This window comes from Lontra canadensis, unplaced genomic scaffold (genome assembly GCF_010015895.1).
Source record: "Lontra canadensis isolate GAN:19392208 unplaced genomic scaffold, GSC_riverotter_1.0 scaffold8, whole genome shotgun sequence".
In the NCBI taxonomy this organism is placed as follows: domain Eukaryota; kingdom Metazoa; phylum Chordata; class Mammalia; order Carnivora; family Mustelidae; genus Lontra; species Lontra canadensis.
In genome coordinates, this window is record NW_022631002.1 from 12,989,212 (window position 1) to 13,003,104 (window position 13,893).

The 13,893-nt window shown below is 46.3% G+C and overlaps 1 protein-coding gene across 1 annotated transcript in view; it reads right to left on the minus strand.

Moving 5' to 3' along the window:
- The window catches only part of HYDIN (HYDIN axonemal central pair apparatus protein), a 335,705-nt gene that overhangs the window by 136,600 nt on the left and 185,212 nt on the right, over window positions 1-13,893 (minus strand). The window contains exon 23 of the mRNA XM_032853995.1: window positions 9,913-10,226. Coding sequence (XP_032709886.1) covers window positions 9,913-10,226 — 314 coding nt within the window. The remainder of the gene's footprint in view (window positions 1-9,912; window positions 10,227-13,893) is intronic.

The following is a 13,893-nucleotide window of genomic DNA, read 5'->3' on the forward strand; positions in this document are numbered from 1 at the left end:
TATTCACGGACCTTTATTGTCATCTTGTCCAGGCCCAGACCCTCTTTCTCCTTCTACTGCCAAATCTGGACTATTTCTCTTCTCACCCAACAGCACGATCTCCCACTCACCTAGTTCCTTGAACTGAAAATCCAGGCACTGACCTTGACAGAGCCTTTTCTTCCTCCTCCCAGCCAGCCCCTCAGCAAGTCCTGTTCGGTCCTCCTCTAGGGTACCTCCCACCTCGCTACAGGCCACGACAGTGCTCACGTTCCTGAGGTCCTTGGGTCTTCATTAAATGAACCTTCATTTAAATGAAAGACGGATATCCAGTAAAGGGATATATAGAAAAATGCTCTTTGATATGTCAGTAAAGACAGCGGTCAAGGCAGGGGCTTTGCGCTCAGTGCACACCCAGCGTGGAAGCTGGGTCCACTGTGGAAGCTCAATTTCAAGGGAAGAATGTTAATACTTCCCAGGACTGCCACGAGACGTGAGCTAAAATACGTAATGGGGCTGTAACTGTGACTGGCGCATGATCGACACAATTATCATTACTTCCACGGTCAAAACTACAGAATCTTCCTCCCATGCTCTTACTATGCAGGTTTGGCCTGACACAATTGTCTACAGGAAATAATTGCTATGGGAGACACATTTTGCTCAGGAAGGCTGTTAAAAGAGGTTTTTCTCTCAGTAAAGATACAGATTTGTTCACTGTATTGGTGGTCCGATCCTAAGGTTTCATAGATGGGGATGTTGTCGTTCACATGGAAGGTCAAAGCTGCGGAAGCAGAGAAGGTGATGGTGCTTCGAAGCTGGAGTCTGTGCTCCATGGTGACAGGGCCACAGTGCAGGGAAAAGGCACAGGGCCCTCACATGGGCTGCCTTTCCAGTCTGAGGGGCCTAGCAGCTTACCACATCCCTGGGGCACTGCTAGGGTCCCTCAGACAGCCTTCCAAAAACCGACTGCCAAATTTCATAACCAGATGTCCATTTCTTTGGCTTGAGACTCACCAGGGGAACACAAGGCATCTGATTGGTCATTGTGGTGGGCCTCTTTGCTCTTTGCTACCTGGGATCCAGCATCCCTTTCTTGGCACAGGTGCCTCATGCTCCCCTCTGACAATGAGCCTCTCACTTGCAGTCCAACTCCAGGGTACCACTGGGTTCCCCAGGCCTCAGCTGAGGAATGGACATAGGAACCAACCACAGCCAGAGGATTGCAACAAAACATGTGCCAGTGCTCATTGCAGAGAAAGAGCCTCTACCTCTTCTCCCTGGACTTGAACCAGGCATATGAGAGCTGGCTCTGCTGGAGCTCGTGAGTCATCTTGCCACTGTGTGTGCGGGATCTGCCCGAAAGTGGAACTGACACAGCAGATGGTAGAGCAAAGAGATGGTGGGAGAGACAGGAGGGCCAGGTGACACTGACTGACCTTGGTTCAAGCTGTGCCTGAAGCCCACACCTAGACACTTTCCGTTACATGGGCCAAGGCATTTTTTTTTTTAATTAGACTCCCATTTGCTAAAAATTAGAACCAAAAGTTCCTTCTGGCATTATAAGGTAGTCAGTATTGAAAATTCCATTTTTAGAAGCCAATTTGGACTGGCAGAGAGTGGAGGGAGCATGAGTGCTTGGGGCTGGCAGAGCTGGGGAGTTTGGTAGGTTGAATAATGGGCATCCTCCACATGTCCCTGTTGGAATCCCCTTAACCTGTGAATGTTTCCTGGGGTAGCAAAAGAGGGACTTTGCAGATGTGATTAAGTAAAGTCTTGCGACAGGGCGAGGGATCTGGGTGAGGCCAATGGTATAATCACAGGTGTCCTTACAAGGGGGAGGCAGAGCGTGATACTACTGTTGAGAGTAGAGAAGGGCATGTGGTGATCTCAGCAGAGAGAGAATGATGAGAAGACACTGCTGTGGGCTTTGAGGATGGAGGAAGGGGCCAGGATCCAAGGAATGCCAAGAATGCAGCTCTGGAAGCCAGAAAGGGCAAGAAGGGGGATATTCCTAGATTTTCCCTAGAGCCTCTGGAGGGAGTAGAGGGAGCCTGGCCATGTCCGCACTTGGCTTCGGCCCAGTGAAATGGATTCAGACTCTTGACCTCCAGAACGGAAAGAGAATAACATTATTTTGTTTTAAGCCACTAGTTGATGATGATATGAGGAAGAGGGTATGGAGGATAGCCCCCATCCCCACTGGCTTCATTCCTTGGGCTGTGAAATTATCCTGGCTCAGACACAAGGTGGGGAGAGTTAAGGAAGAAAAAACGGGGCCTGGAAGGGCTTCGAGCTTGACTCGGCGTTGTGCCCATGGCCAGCTGAGGCCACCACTTCTCTTCCCACTTTGGCCCCTTCTGCTCCTTCATCAGAGCTGCGTTTCCTCTTGTGCCAGGGCTCCCTGCTTGCTTTTATTGCTTATCCAAACTTCTCTGGGAGGTGGAAAAGAAAAAAACTGTAAATGCAGGAGCTTCAAGCATTCTGAGGCATGCAGGGCTGGTGGGGAACATAGAGGGATATTTATGGAAGGGACTGAAGCTTAGGCCAGAGAGAGGCATTTGCAACCCTCAGGCTTCAGGCTTCAGACTGATTTCAGGAAAAAGGTCTCAAAGCCACCCCTGGGATGCTGCTTCTCAAACATGGTCTGGTATTAACATTTAATGAATGAACATTAATTAACATTAGCTGCCTCGGTTTCCTCAGTAAAGGAGTGTCTGTCGGGGCTGGCACTTACTGAGCATGTATTACAAGACAGGCACTTCAAGAGGTCTGCTGGTAGGGGAGTCCAAGGTCACATGGGGCAGGCCTCGCTGAGCAGCTTGGGACAGCTGCACAGAGGGATACCTGGGGTGTGCCCCCAGGCAATCAATAAAGCTGTTTTTGTTTCAAAAGAAAACTAAAGAACCTGGCTGTGGAGAGGTGGGGTGAAGAGGACAGGGAGGTGCACCAGGCTGCCTGGCTTCAGCCTTGGTGAACACAGCCTGGGACAGGAAAAGGATTTTCTACCCTTTGTCAGAAAGAAAGGGGTTTGGGTCCGTCATCTTGGTGTTTAAGGACCCTGTAGCTCCAACGCTTTAGGGTCCTGGGGAGTGCTTTGCTTAGTGGCACTTGATGTGAAGGAAAGAAGGAAAGGAAGCGACCCCTGGAGAACTAAAAGACAGCCACCAGTTTCAGATTTTCTTTTTTATCTCGGAGACACGTGCACTTCACAGACACATCTCATTCGATCGTCACGACATCTCTTTTAGGTGTCTACGTTATCTGCACTTTACAGGGAAGTAAACCGGAGCATGGGGTCATATGGCCAGGAGGACAGAGCCCGGATTCTAACTAGCCATGTCCGATTCCATGGCCCAGGACCCTAATGACCGCTAATAAGTCTTAGAACAGTTCCACTTTGGGGGCAACAGAAATTGAGGAATGATGGAGACAGATGGAAGCATCCAGAAATGAGGCTTCCCCTACCTTCCTCCCAGTCCTTCCACCTTCCTTTTCCAATCACAATGTTGGACAAATGATGCTCATCGCAGAAAAATCAATGTGAGAACTACACACATTCCTTTGCTGCAAGGCTTGGTGCCCTCAGGCCCCTTGTGCTTGATTTATTAATTTATAATCTGATTTGGAAACAAAAAGGCCACACTGGAGAAAGGGGAACCCTCCTACACTGTTGGTGGGAATGCAAGCTGGTGCAGCCACTCTGGAAAACAGCGTGAAGGTTCCTCAAAAAGTTGAAAATAGAGCTGCTCTAAGACCCGGCAATTGCACTACTGGGTATTTACCCCAAAGATACAAATATAGTGATCTGAAGGAGAACCTGCACCCCAATGTTTATAGCAGCAATGTCCACAAGAGCCAAACCATGGAAAGATCCCAGATGTCCATCGACAGATCAATGGATAAAGAAGATGTGGTGTATATCTATAATGGAATACTATGCAGCCATCAAAAATTGAAATCCTGCCCTTTGCAACGGCATGGATAGAACTAGAGTAAACTAAATCAGAAGAAGACAATCACCGTATGATTTCACTCATATGTGGGATTTAAGAAACAAAGCAGAGGATCCTAGGGGAAGGGAGGGAAAAATAAAAGAAGATGAAGTCAGAGAGGGAGACAAACCACAAGAGACTAAATCATAGGCAACAAACTGAGGGTTACTGGAGGTGAGGGGGGTGAGGGGATAGGGTAACTGGGTGATGGGCATTAAGGAGGGCCTGTGCTGTAATGAGCACTGGGTAGAAGACTGATGAATCACTGAACTCCACCTCTGAAACTAATAATACACTATATGTTAATTAATTGAATTTAAATTAAAAACATATATTTTTTTTTAAAAGGCCGCAGTGTCACTGGAGACCACTTGGCCACGTGCTCTAGTGTCAGCATCACAGCGCTGCGGCCCTGAGCTGGGGCAGAGACAGCAGCCGAGCCAGCATCCGCGTGGCTCTCTCTGGCTTCCAAGGGGTAAAGGCTGCTTCGCGTGTAGGCTGCCCTGGGTGTGTCTTTCCCGCAGATGCCGTGAAGCGGCGTGTTCTCCACCAGCTGAGCAGTTCTGCCAAAGAGACAGACCCAAGGGGCATGTTCCTACTGCTGGCTCTTACCCACAGACACGCCCATGCCTTAATTTTCACCCCAGCTTCCTCATGACGTGTGTGTGTACACATGGCCTGGCCCATCAGCCACCGGAGTCCAGAACCCAGTCATGCTCATGAACTCACGGGGAGGAGCAGGAGTCTAAGACAGTGCCCGGCTTTCCTCTGAGACAGCGCTTTCTTAGCGTGCTTGTCCATGTGGTTTTTTTTCTTTGCTCTTTTATGTGACATGAGGGGCAACTTGGGAAAAAAAAATGCTCAAACAAGACAGACGCTTTAAATGGCCCGGTCAGGATTGCCTGCAAAGTCACACCCATGCACACATGCGTGTGTGTACACATGTGTGTGACAGGGAGAGATGGTGAGAGTGTCTGGGCATCCTCTTCCAAGCTTCTGTTTCTCTAACTAACGGTGAGGCTTAGGAGAATTCTAATTGGAAAAGAAAGGTTGGTGTTGGGACACCTGATAAAAGTGACCTTTAGCCAATGAGTGGCTTACGTTTTTCAGACTGTCTGCAGGGAAAGCCTGTCTAAAATGCAAGTGGCATTTTTTTTCTAATCAAGGTGACATTTATACCTTGAATCTTTCCATTTGACAGATGCCAAGAAGCCGACAGAGAAGAATCTTTGATCAGTGATGAAATGATTCTACCTTGCCACAAATACCCGGTGTGGCGGGAGCAGTCACAAATTAGAAAATACCGTTTGAGGATCTACTCTGTGCTGCCCACTCTGTGCTGGACTGTGGGATCTAGAGGTGACAGGACAGAGGAGTTCCCTGGCCTCGAGGGTTTGAAGGGCCAGACGGGATGTCGGACACTGAGCCATAATTACAAGTGTGATGTGTCCCGGAGGAGATGGGCTACCAGAGTCTATGAAGGAGAGCTCAGGTAGGGAAGGGTCTCCAAATGGCTTCCCATGGAAGCCTCCTGGGGCTGAGACTTGACAAAGGAGCAGGGGCTGGTGAGGCAGGGCATGGGAAGAGCTTGCAGTAGAGAGTGCGGGCTTAAACAGGAACGCACTGGACGGGAAGGGCTGGCATGGGGAGGGCAGAGTGAAGTAAGAAGCCAGGGAGGAACACAGGGATGGACCACGCTGAGCCTTACCGAGCACAGTAGGTATTTTGTACTTCATCCTAAGAAGCATGGGTGCTTATTGAAGGCTGAAAACCTGGGCAATGATCTGTTCATCACTTGGCTACCTGGGGGGTGATGAAGCCCGGCTGGGGGCACCAACACAGTCTAGGGAAGAGAGGACGGCACCCGAACTAGGATAATCACCGCGGAAATGGGAAGGAGGGGGTTTGAGAAGGCAGAATAGTAGCACTTGGTGATGGGTTGCTGAGTGAGGTCAGGGACGGAAAGGAATCTGGATGCCTCTCAGGACAGCGCTGTCACTCTTGGTGATGGGGGGGGCCCTGGAAGAGAGGCCCATGGGCCATGTTAGACATGAGTCACCCGAGAAACACCCAAGAGGAGAGGTCAAGAAGGAGACGCTCTTGGGACCCCGCAGTGGGTCTAGGTGAGAGGCATGGGAGCCTCGGTGGCGGCAGGGATTAACTGCCTTCGCCAAGAAGAGCGGGGCCTGGAAGGAAGCCCTGCGTCCCTCACACAGTGCACCTGTTCCTGGGTGAGAAGGACTGGAAGGTTGAGGGGTGAAGCTGGAAAGCTGGAGAGCGCACTGTTATTCAAAGCAAGGAAGGCAGGTGTTTCTAAAGGAGGGTTGGGGAGTTATGTTGAATGAGGCTGAGTTTTCTTTCTGAAGAAAAAAAAAAAGCTGACTTTGTTGCCTCTTGATTACAAATCTCCCCACTGCTTTCAAAAGTCTAAACTCCTTATCCTGGACACCAGGCCTCTCACACACGACTGTCGATCTATAGCCCAGACTTCTCCCTGGCTTCTCCCCGGCCGGTGAAGTCTGCACAGCAGCCGCGCTGACGGGCCCTCTGCGGACACTGTAGATAGATGCATCCTTGCCCTTCCAGCATTCGTCCTCCAACACATCAGCTTTTGCCTGCAGATCTGCCCCACTTCTACCCCATTCAGTCCATGGAGCTCTGAGGTCACCACGGCAGCCCTTGGTGTGGGGCAGGTGGCCCAGGCCCGCCCTGATCAGTGCTTTGCCTTCCGTGGAGCCACTGACTTGGGGAGGGGACAGGAAATGGGACTGAGTTGGTCCGATCAGAGTGAATCCCCAGAGAGTTCTGGTACAAGGCCTAATGTTCCTTTCTGGGAGCTCAGATCTGCAAGGCTGCAGCCCCAGGAGTGTCAGCAGCCATGTGCGGACCAGGGGAGAAAAGCTGGCCTGAGAACTTGGCTAACACACGAGAGAGAGCAGAGCTGGGGGATGGGGCGCCTGGGTCTGGTGACACTGTTTGAGCCTCGCTTTCAGCTGGGCCGGAAGCCAGAGTGGATCTGGACTTTTGAGTTGTAGGAGCCAGTGAATGTCCTTTCCCTTTTGTTTTTGTTTGGGATCAGGTTTCCTGTCACTTGTGACAGAATGGAATCCATGAACCCCAGCAACATAAACATGCTATTCCTGTGAGGCAGAGTGTTTCCTCGTGGCTCTGCCAGAGTCACTGAAATGTGCTTCTCAGGACAGCCTTCTTGGATCCCTCTGGGCTGTCATCCCTGCTCTGTCCTTCCTCAGAGTCTGGTGTGATCACGTGTTCCCTCCGCTTCCCCAAGAGCCTCAGGCCCGGGATAATGTCTTACTTTTATATCCCTGACACCTCACACACTGTCTGATGCGTAAGAGTCACTTATCAAATGTTTCCTGAGTGAATGAGTGAACAAATGAATTATAAGCAAAAGTTCGATATTGAGATATAGGAAGATCCTGAAGACAGAGGGATAAATGGTTAAAAAGATACTCAAACCAATGAAAAATTAAGCGCATCATCTCCAGGATTGGTCAAGCACATTTTCAAAACGCCATTATTTTAATTATGGAAATGGCCTCTCAAAAATGAAAAAGAAGCAAAGCATGTCCCTTGCTCCCAGATAGAATAAATTCATGTCGCTATGTTACATCAAAAATAACTTCACAGAATCTGGTATTCAAAGCTCATTAGGTCAGGTTGGCTGATTTCATCCCAAACCGAAACAGTCCTTGGCACCTAATGAGCAGGGCCCGTCGTTCAGGCCCCGGCCTGGCTTCAATGCTATTGGATGTCTTCGGAAGACATCCAGAGCAAGCAGTGGTTACCGTGGTAACAAGCAAGGGAAGGGGAAAGCTGGCTGTCATCTACAAGATGAGGGCTGCATACAGGAAGTACCGACAAGCCGAGGAAACAACACGAGTCTTCCCCACTCAGAGCTGCTTCTGGACGTTCAGGTGCCGAACACAGAGCCGGCTGACCATCCAAGAAGGAGGCTTTGGACTCCCAAGAAAATGTTCCTGAGGCCTGAAACAGGCTGTTTATATTCTTTTAAGGAGTGTTTTCCAAATTAAGTTTGGATTTAGCTTTTAATTGAACAGAGAGACACTTCGAAATCCAAATATTGTGAAGACGGCTTTCCTCTTTTGGCACTCACCACCTCCCACTGCCTTGTGCAGATATATATGTCTGCATGGACACGTGTGCATATATATGGGGTAGACTGAAACCCACTGAGATATGTAGAGCATGTTGCTCAGTGCAGCACATATTCCCCGTATCGTAATCCTTGATTCATGCTTTGGGTTTGAAATGCTTAACAGAATGCTATGAAGACTTCATTTTTTTAGCGGCGAATTTCTAATGATCCAACCACTTGATTCAAAATTAAAGCAGGCTTATATACAGAAAAATGAAATTGGATCATTTCCTTATACCACACACGAAAATAGACTTAAAATGGGTGAAGGACCTCAATGTGAGAAAGGAATCCATCAACATCCTTGAGGAGAACACAGGCAGCAACCTCTTTGACCTCAGCCGCAGCAACATCTTCCTAGGAACATCGCCAAAGGCAAGGGAAGCAAGGGCAAAAATGAACTATTGGGATTTTATCAAGATCAAAAGCTTTTGCACAGCAAAGGAAACAGTTAACAAAACCAAAAGACAACTGACAGAATGGGAGAAGATATTTGCAAACGACATATCAGATAAAGGGCTAGTGTCCAGAATCTATAAAGAACTTAGCAAACTCAACACCCAAAGAACAAATAATCCAATCAAGAAATGGGCAGAAGACATGAACAGACATTTCTGCAAAGAAGACATCCAGATGGCCAACAGACACATGAAAAAGTGCTCCATATCACTCGGTATCAGGGAAATACAAATCAAAACCACAATGAGATACCACCTCACACCAGTCAGAATGGCTAAAATTAACAAGTCCGGAAATGACAGATGCTGGCGAGGATGCGGAGAGAGGGGAACCCTCCTACACTGTTGGTGGGAATGCAAGCTGGTGCAACCACTCTGGAAAACGGCATGGAGGTTCCTCAAAATGTTGAAAATAGAACTACCCTATGACCCAGCAGTTGCACTGCTGGGTATTTACCCTAAAGATACAAACGTAGTGATCCGAAGGGGCACGTGCACCCGAATGTTTATAGCAGCAATGTCTACAATAGCCAAACTATGGAAAGAACCTAGATGTCCATCAACAGACGAATGGATAAAGAAGATGTGGTATATATATACAATGGAATACTATGCAGCCATCAAAAGAAATGAAATCTTGCCATTTGCAACAACGTCATGGAACTAGAGGGTATCATGCTTAGTGAAATAAGTCAATCAGAGAAAGACAACTATCATATGATCTCCCTGATATGAGGGAGAGGAGATGCAACGTGGGGGGTTAATGTGGTAGGAGAAGAGTAAATGAAACAAGTTGGGATTGGGAGGGAGACAAACCATAAGTGACTCTTAATCTCACAAAACAAACTGAGGGTTGCTGGGCAGAGGGGGGTTGGGAGAGGGGGGGTTATGGACATTGGGTAGGGTATGTGCTATGGTGAGTGCTGTGAAGTGTGTAAACGTGGAGATTCACAGACCTGTACCCCTGGGGGAAAAAAAAATATATATATGTTTATAAAAAATAAAATTATAAAAAAATAAAAAAGAACAACAACAAAAAAAATTAAAGCAGGCTTATGGATATTGTGCTGCTAATCTGGGGGTAATTGGTGTTTTCAAAGATGTTTTATCTGCTCTTCCTGTTCGAAAATCTAGGATGAACCATGATTTGAGGCCCTTTGTTCTTTCTGTTAATAATTAGCTGTCAGAACTGAAACTCGAGAGACCAGCACATGGAATTCAGGAAACCCAGTGCAAAGCCTGCAGGAGAGGAGAATGACCAGCAGAGAAGGGCTGTGAGGGACTGCCGGGCACGTGGTACCTGATCTGATTTTCCTCGTCGTCCACCAGGAAGAACCAGCGGAACTTCACCAGCAGGGGGCTGCAGTTGGTGATCGTCACGTATCGAATGACCTCGGTGTCGTTCAGGATACAGCCGAAATCCAGCTCCGTGGTCTCAAAGCTGAGGTTGGGGTAGTTCACTTCCCCCCGCAGATTCAGGCTGTCTACTTGGGGGTGCTCTAGGTATTTGATCGCTAGAATCTCTTCTGCCACCCAGTTGTTCAAATCGTTTCTGTAGGAAGGGTCGAATTTGACCAGCAACTTTTTTTCTCCATCAATCTCCAGTTTAAGGGGCTACAAGCAAGATAATGGGGAATTACTAACTTTTGTTCTGTGCATTTCCAACAAGCTCCATGAAACAGGATAACCAAAGTGATCTATATGAATTCGTACACATACACAAACACAGATGCACACATCTGTACACACAGATTAGTATGAAATGCATATATATCCACACTTCTTTGGTCCCTAATTATATGTTCACACCTATGCATAATTAAATAGCTAGTATATCTAAATCTATGTAGATATCTATACTATATTGATAACTACAGGTATTTTATATACATAAATGCACACACACATATTTTATTAGTTGGAAACAAAAGCAAGGAGAATCTGGATAAGAATCATCTGAAGGAAAGGATTTTGGTAATAGTTGTGGAGTGACAAGGATTGAGGAGTTGCAAAAGGGAAAGTCTGCAATGAATAACTATTATAAAATACTCTTAACTGAAAATGAATTAGATTTTAAAATGCTCTTCCTAGACAAGTGGGAAAAATCCGCTGCTTAAGAAATGTTTAAAAAGCCTTCTACAGCCCTGGGGGAGGGGCTACGGAGCAGGTGACCCAGAAAGGGATGGATGAGGCAATTTAATTTCTTTACTCCTGTCTGCAATTCTAACTCTTAAGCACTAGCTACTTTCTGCTGTTTTCTATTCAACTTAAAATGACACTCGGGAGCTTGGCAGAGTTTGTTTAGTGGACGGTGTTTATCCTTTTCTCTCTCTGCTGCAAATCCCCATGTGTCCCTTGCCGCCAAGGCCGCTGGAACACCTTAGGATGCAAAGCCTGGCTTCCAGCTGGCTTTCCCAGGAGTTGCTCAGTTCCCACAGTTAATCCGCAGGAAAGGCACCTCCTGGTTTTGCAGAAAGCGCCCCGAGGCAGTCAGAGGCAGGACTGAGTGTTTTACAGAGCTCTTGCCTCTGCGGAGTTGGGAGTTCGAGGGTTCAGGTCTTTCCCTGTGTACCTCAGTGTGATAGGATTAGATGGCTTCAGTGGCTAAAGCCAATCACCTGACTCAAGAACCAGAGGAAGGGCAGGGACCATTCAGGCAGCTTGAGCACTGCGGCCACCGGTGCGGGTGGCCAGGGCACAGCGACAGCACATTCCTGCGGCTGCCGCCATGCCCAGCACTAGTGACTGCCATGCCTGCCATTTCAGTATCTTCGAAGATCGACTTAAAGGCTTTCTCCCCTTTGTCGTTTTGTAGAAACGATACACAGCTGCAGAAGGCTGCATTATGTGTAAAAGCACAAAGAGGAGAAAGGAGAAACTCATCTACAATGTCACCACATATTATTTCTCAGAGTTAACGTTTTTTAAACATGAGTCCAGACAGAACGGATGGGTAAATATGATTTTTACAAAAAATGAAATTAGACTGATTTATTTTTTTTAAGTATTTGGGTTTTTCCTAAAAACAAACAAACAAAAAAAACCCACCTGAAAAAAAATATTCTGACTCTGGAGCCAGACTGCTTGGGTCCAAATCTGGCTTCTGCCACTTACCAGGTCTGTGAATTTGAGGAAAGCTGCCTAGCCTTCCTAGACCTCAGCTTCTCTATTGTGAAATAGGGGTAATAACAGTCCCTACTTTTTTTTTAAGAGGCTAAAATGAGTTAATATTTATGTAATGTGTTCAGAGCAGTGCCTGGCACACAGTGCAAGTATGGTATATGAAAGCCGATTACTACTAGTATCCCTTTATGATCAAGAAGATAGCTAAGTATTAAGCAGTTTCAAATTTAGATAATAGCTTACTGATGCCGCCTGTAAAAAGGAAATATCAACACACTTCTGCTCCCTGCATCTCCCAGTTTTTAGTGGCTGTAGTGTTCCTTTTTGTTCCCAAGTCATAACCAGCAAAGTCGTGTAGTCTCAGTTCTACAGTTGAATGGGCTCAGTGCTTCCCACCAGTCTTTCCCTTAGAGGGTTTTCCATTGCCGAGTGCTTTATTCGGTTCTTCTCCTGCATTGTATGTTCTTCCTCCTGTTGTATTTCATTGGCCCCAGTTGTCTGAATGCTGTGTTCATTGATTCTCGCATTCTGAGAGTGTCTGCCTGTTGTCTTTACACTCAAAAGACAGTAGCTGGGTTGCTCTTTCTTGGAAAACTCTGTAGTAATTGCTCCCTTGTCATCTGGCATTAAGTATTATCATGGAGAAGTCTGTGCTGAGTCTAAACTCCTCCCTTGACGGGTCCTTTCTTTTCTGCTTAGAGACCATAGAACTCTTTGGGTCTCAGTAAGACCAGGAACTTCACTAAGATATGTCTCCCTGTTGAATATTTCATAACATTCTGTCCCAGGACAAGGTATGGACTTACTTTAAAAAATCGAAACCTCTTATTCAAGCCAACTAGTTCCCCTCCCCTGAAGTAACCAAGGTCACAAGTGTCTTGTTTATCCTTGTTGGAGATAGTGTATGAATAAAAAATCATGTTCATGTATGTATTTTTAAAAAATTTTTTATACACATGAGAGCACACTGTGCACTCCTGTTCTGCAACTTGCTTTTTCCACTGGGAGATCACCCATCAGTGCATATGGAGTTGCCTTGTAGCAGCATTTTATTCTATCATAAAATTCTGCCAACGTTGACTTAACCAATCTCCTACTGATAGATCTTGGCTCCCAATATTTTGCTCTTATTATCAATGCCGCAATGAATATTCTTGCTGAAGGGTAAATTCAGCTGAAGGGTAAATTCTTAGCAATAGAAGAAGTAGGTCAAAGGGTATGGGCATTTAAAATTTTGAATTTAAATTTAAAATTTAAATTTTAACAGCTGTAGCCATATCACCTGATGTATAACTTCCCCAACACTGTTTCCACATGCCTTCCCAACACAGAAAACTACCCAATTTTTGCTCTTTGCTAATCTGATAGGAAAAAAATGTGTTTCATCATAATTTGAATTTCATTTCTTCTAATGTAATTAAAGTTGAGCACATTTTCATGTTTAAGAACTGCTTTATTTTTCTTTTGATGAACTCTGTTCATTTCCCTTGTCTATTTTCCTAATGGGCTGTTGGTATTTTTCCTATTGATTTGTAGGGGCTCTTTATTTTTTTAAACCATACATATGCTTTTATTAAAGTTATACATGCAAATAATATGAAAGGTCAGACTGTGCTTTAAGAGTTACTACAAGAAGCGGTAGTTCCTGACTCAACCTGGCATCCCAACAATCCAGAGGCTGTCATGTCTCAATTTGTATTATAGGGCTGGTCCACAGAACAGCTTCCTTGGGCAGAGACGGGATGATCAAGTTGTGGACATGCCCCAGATGCCAGGCATAATGCTGAAGGGGTGAAACTCACACTAGAAACATTAAATTTCCCCTGACACTTTTATCAATTTCTCTGGGAAAGAGCACATATCTTTAGGTCTTAGGATAAGAGCCAGCTGCCCATATTTTTTGTGTGGGGTCAGGAGGGACAGCTGTCTAGTGCACGTGGAATTCCTCTATTTCTAGTGCTTGCTTCACACTTCTTATCTCTGAGCTCAGGCTATTTAGGCTGAATGACTCCAAAATCTTTGAGATTTCACTGGAGAATTTTCTAGAATGCAGGTTTTTGTGGCTTTTTGTCAACCCATTCCATCCTCACTCTCTCTTCTAGAATTTGTTCAAATCTCTCATTATTTGGTTACCTCTATCCTCTTCTCACTTGATTTT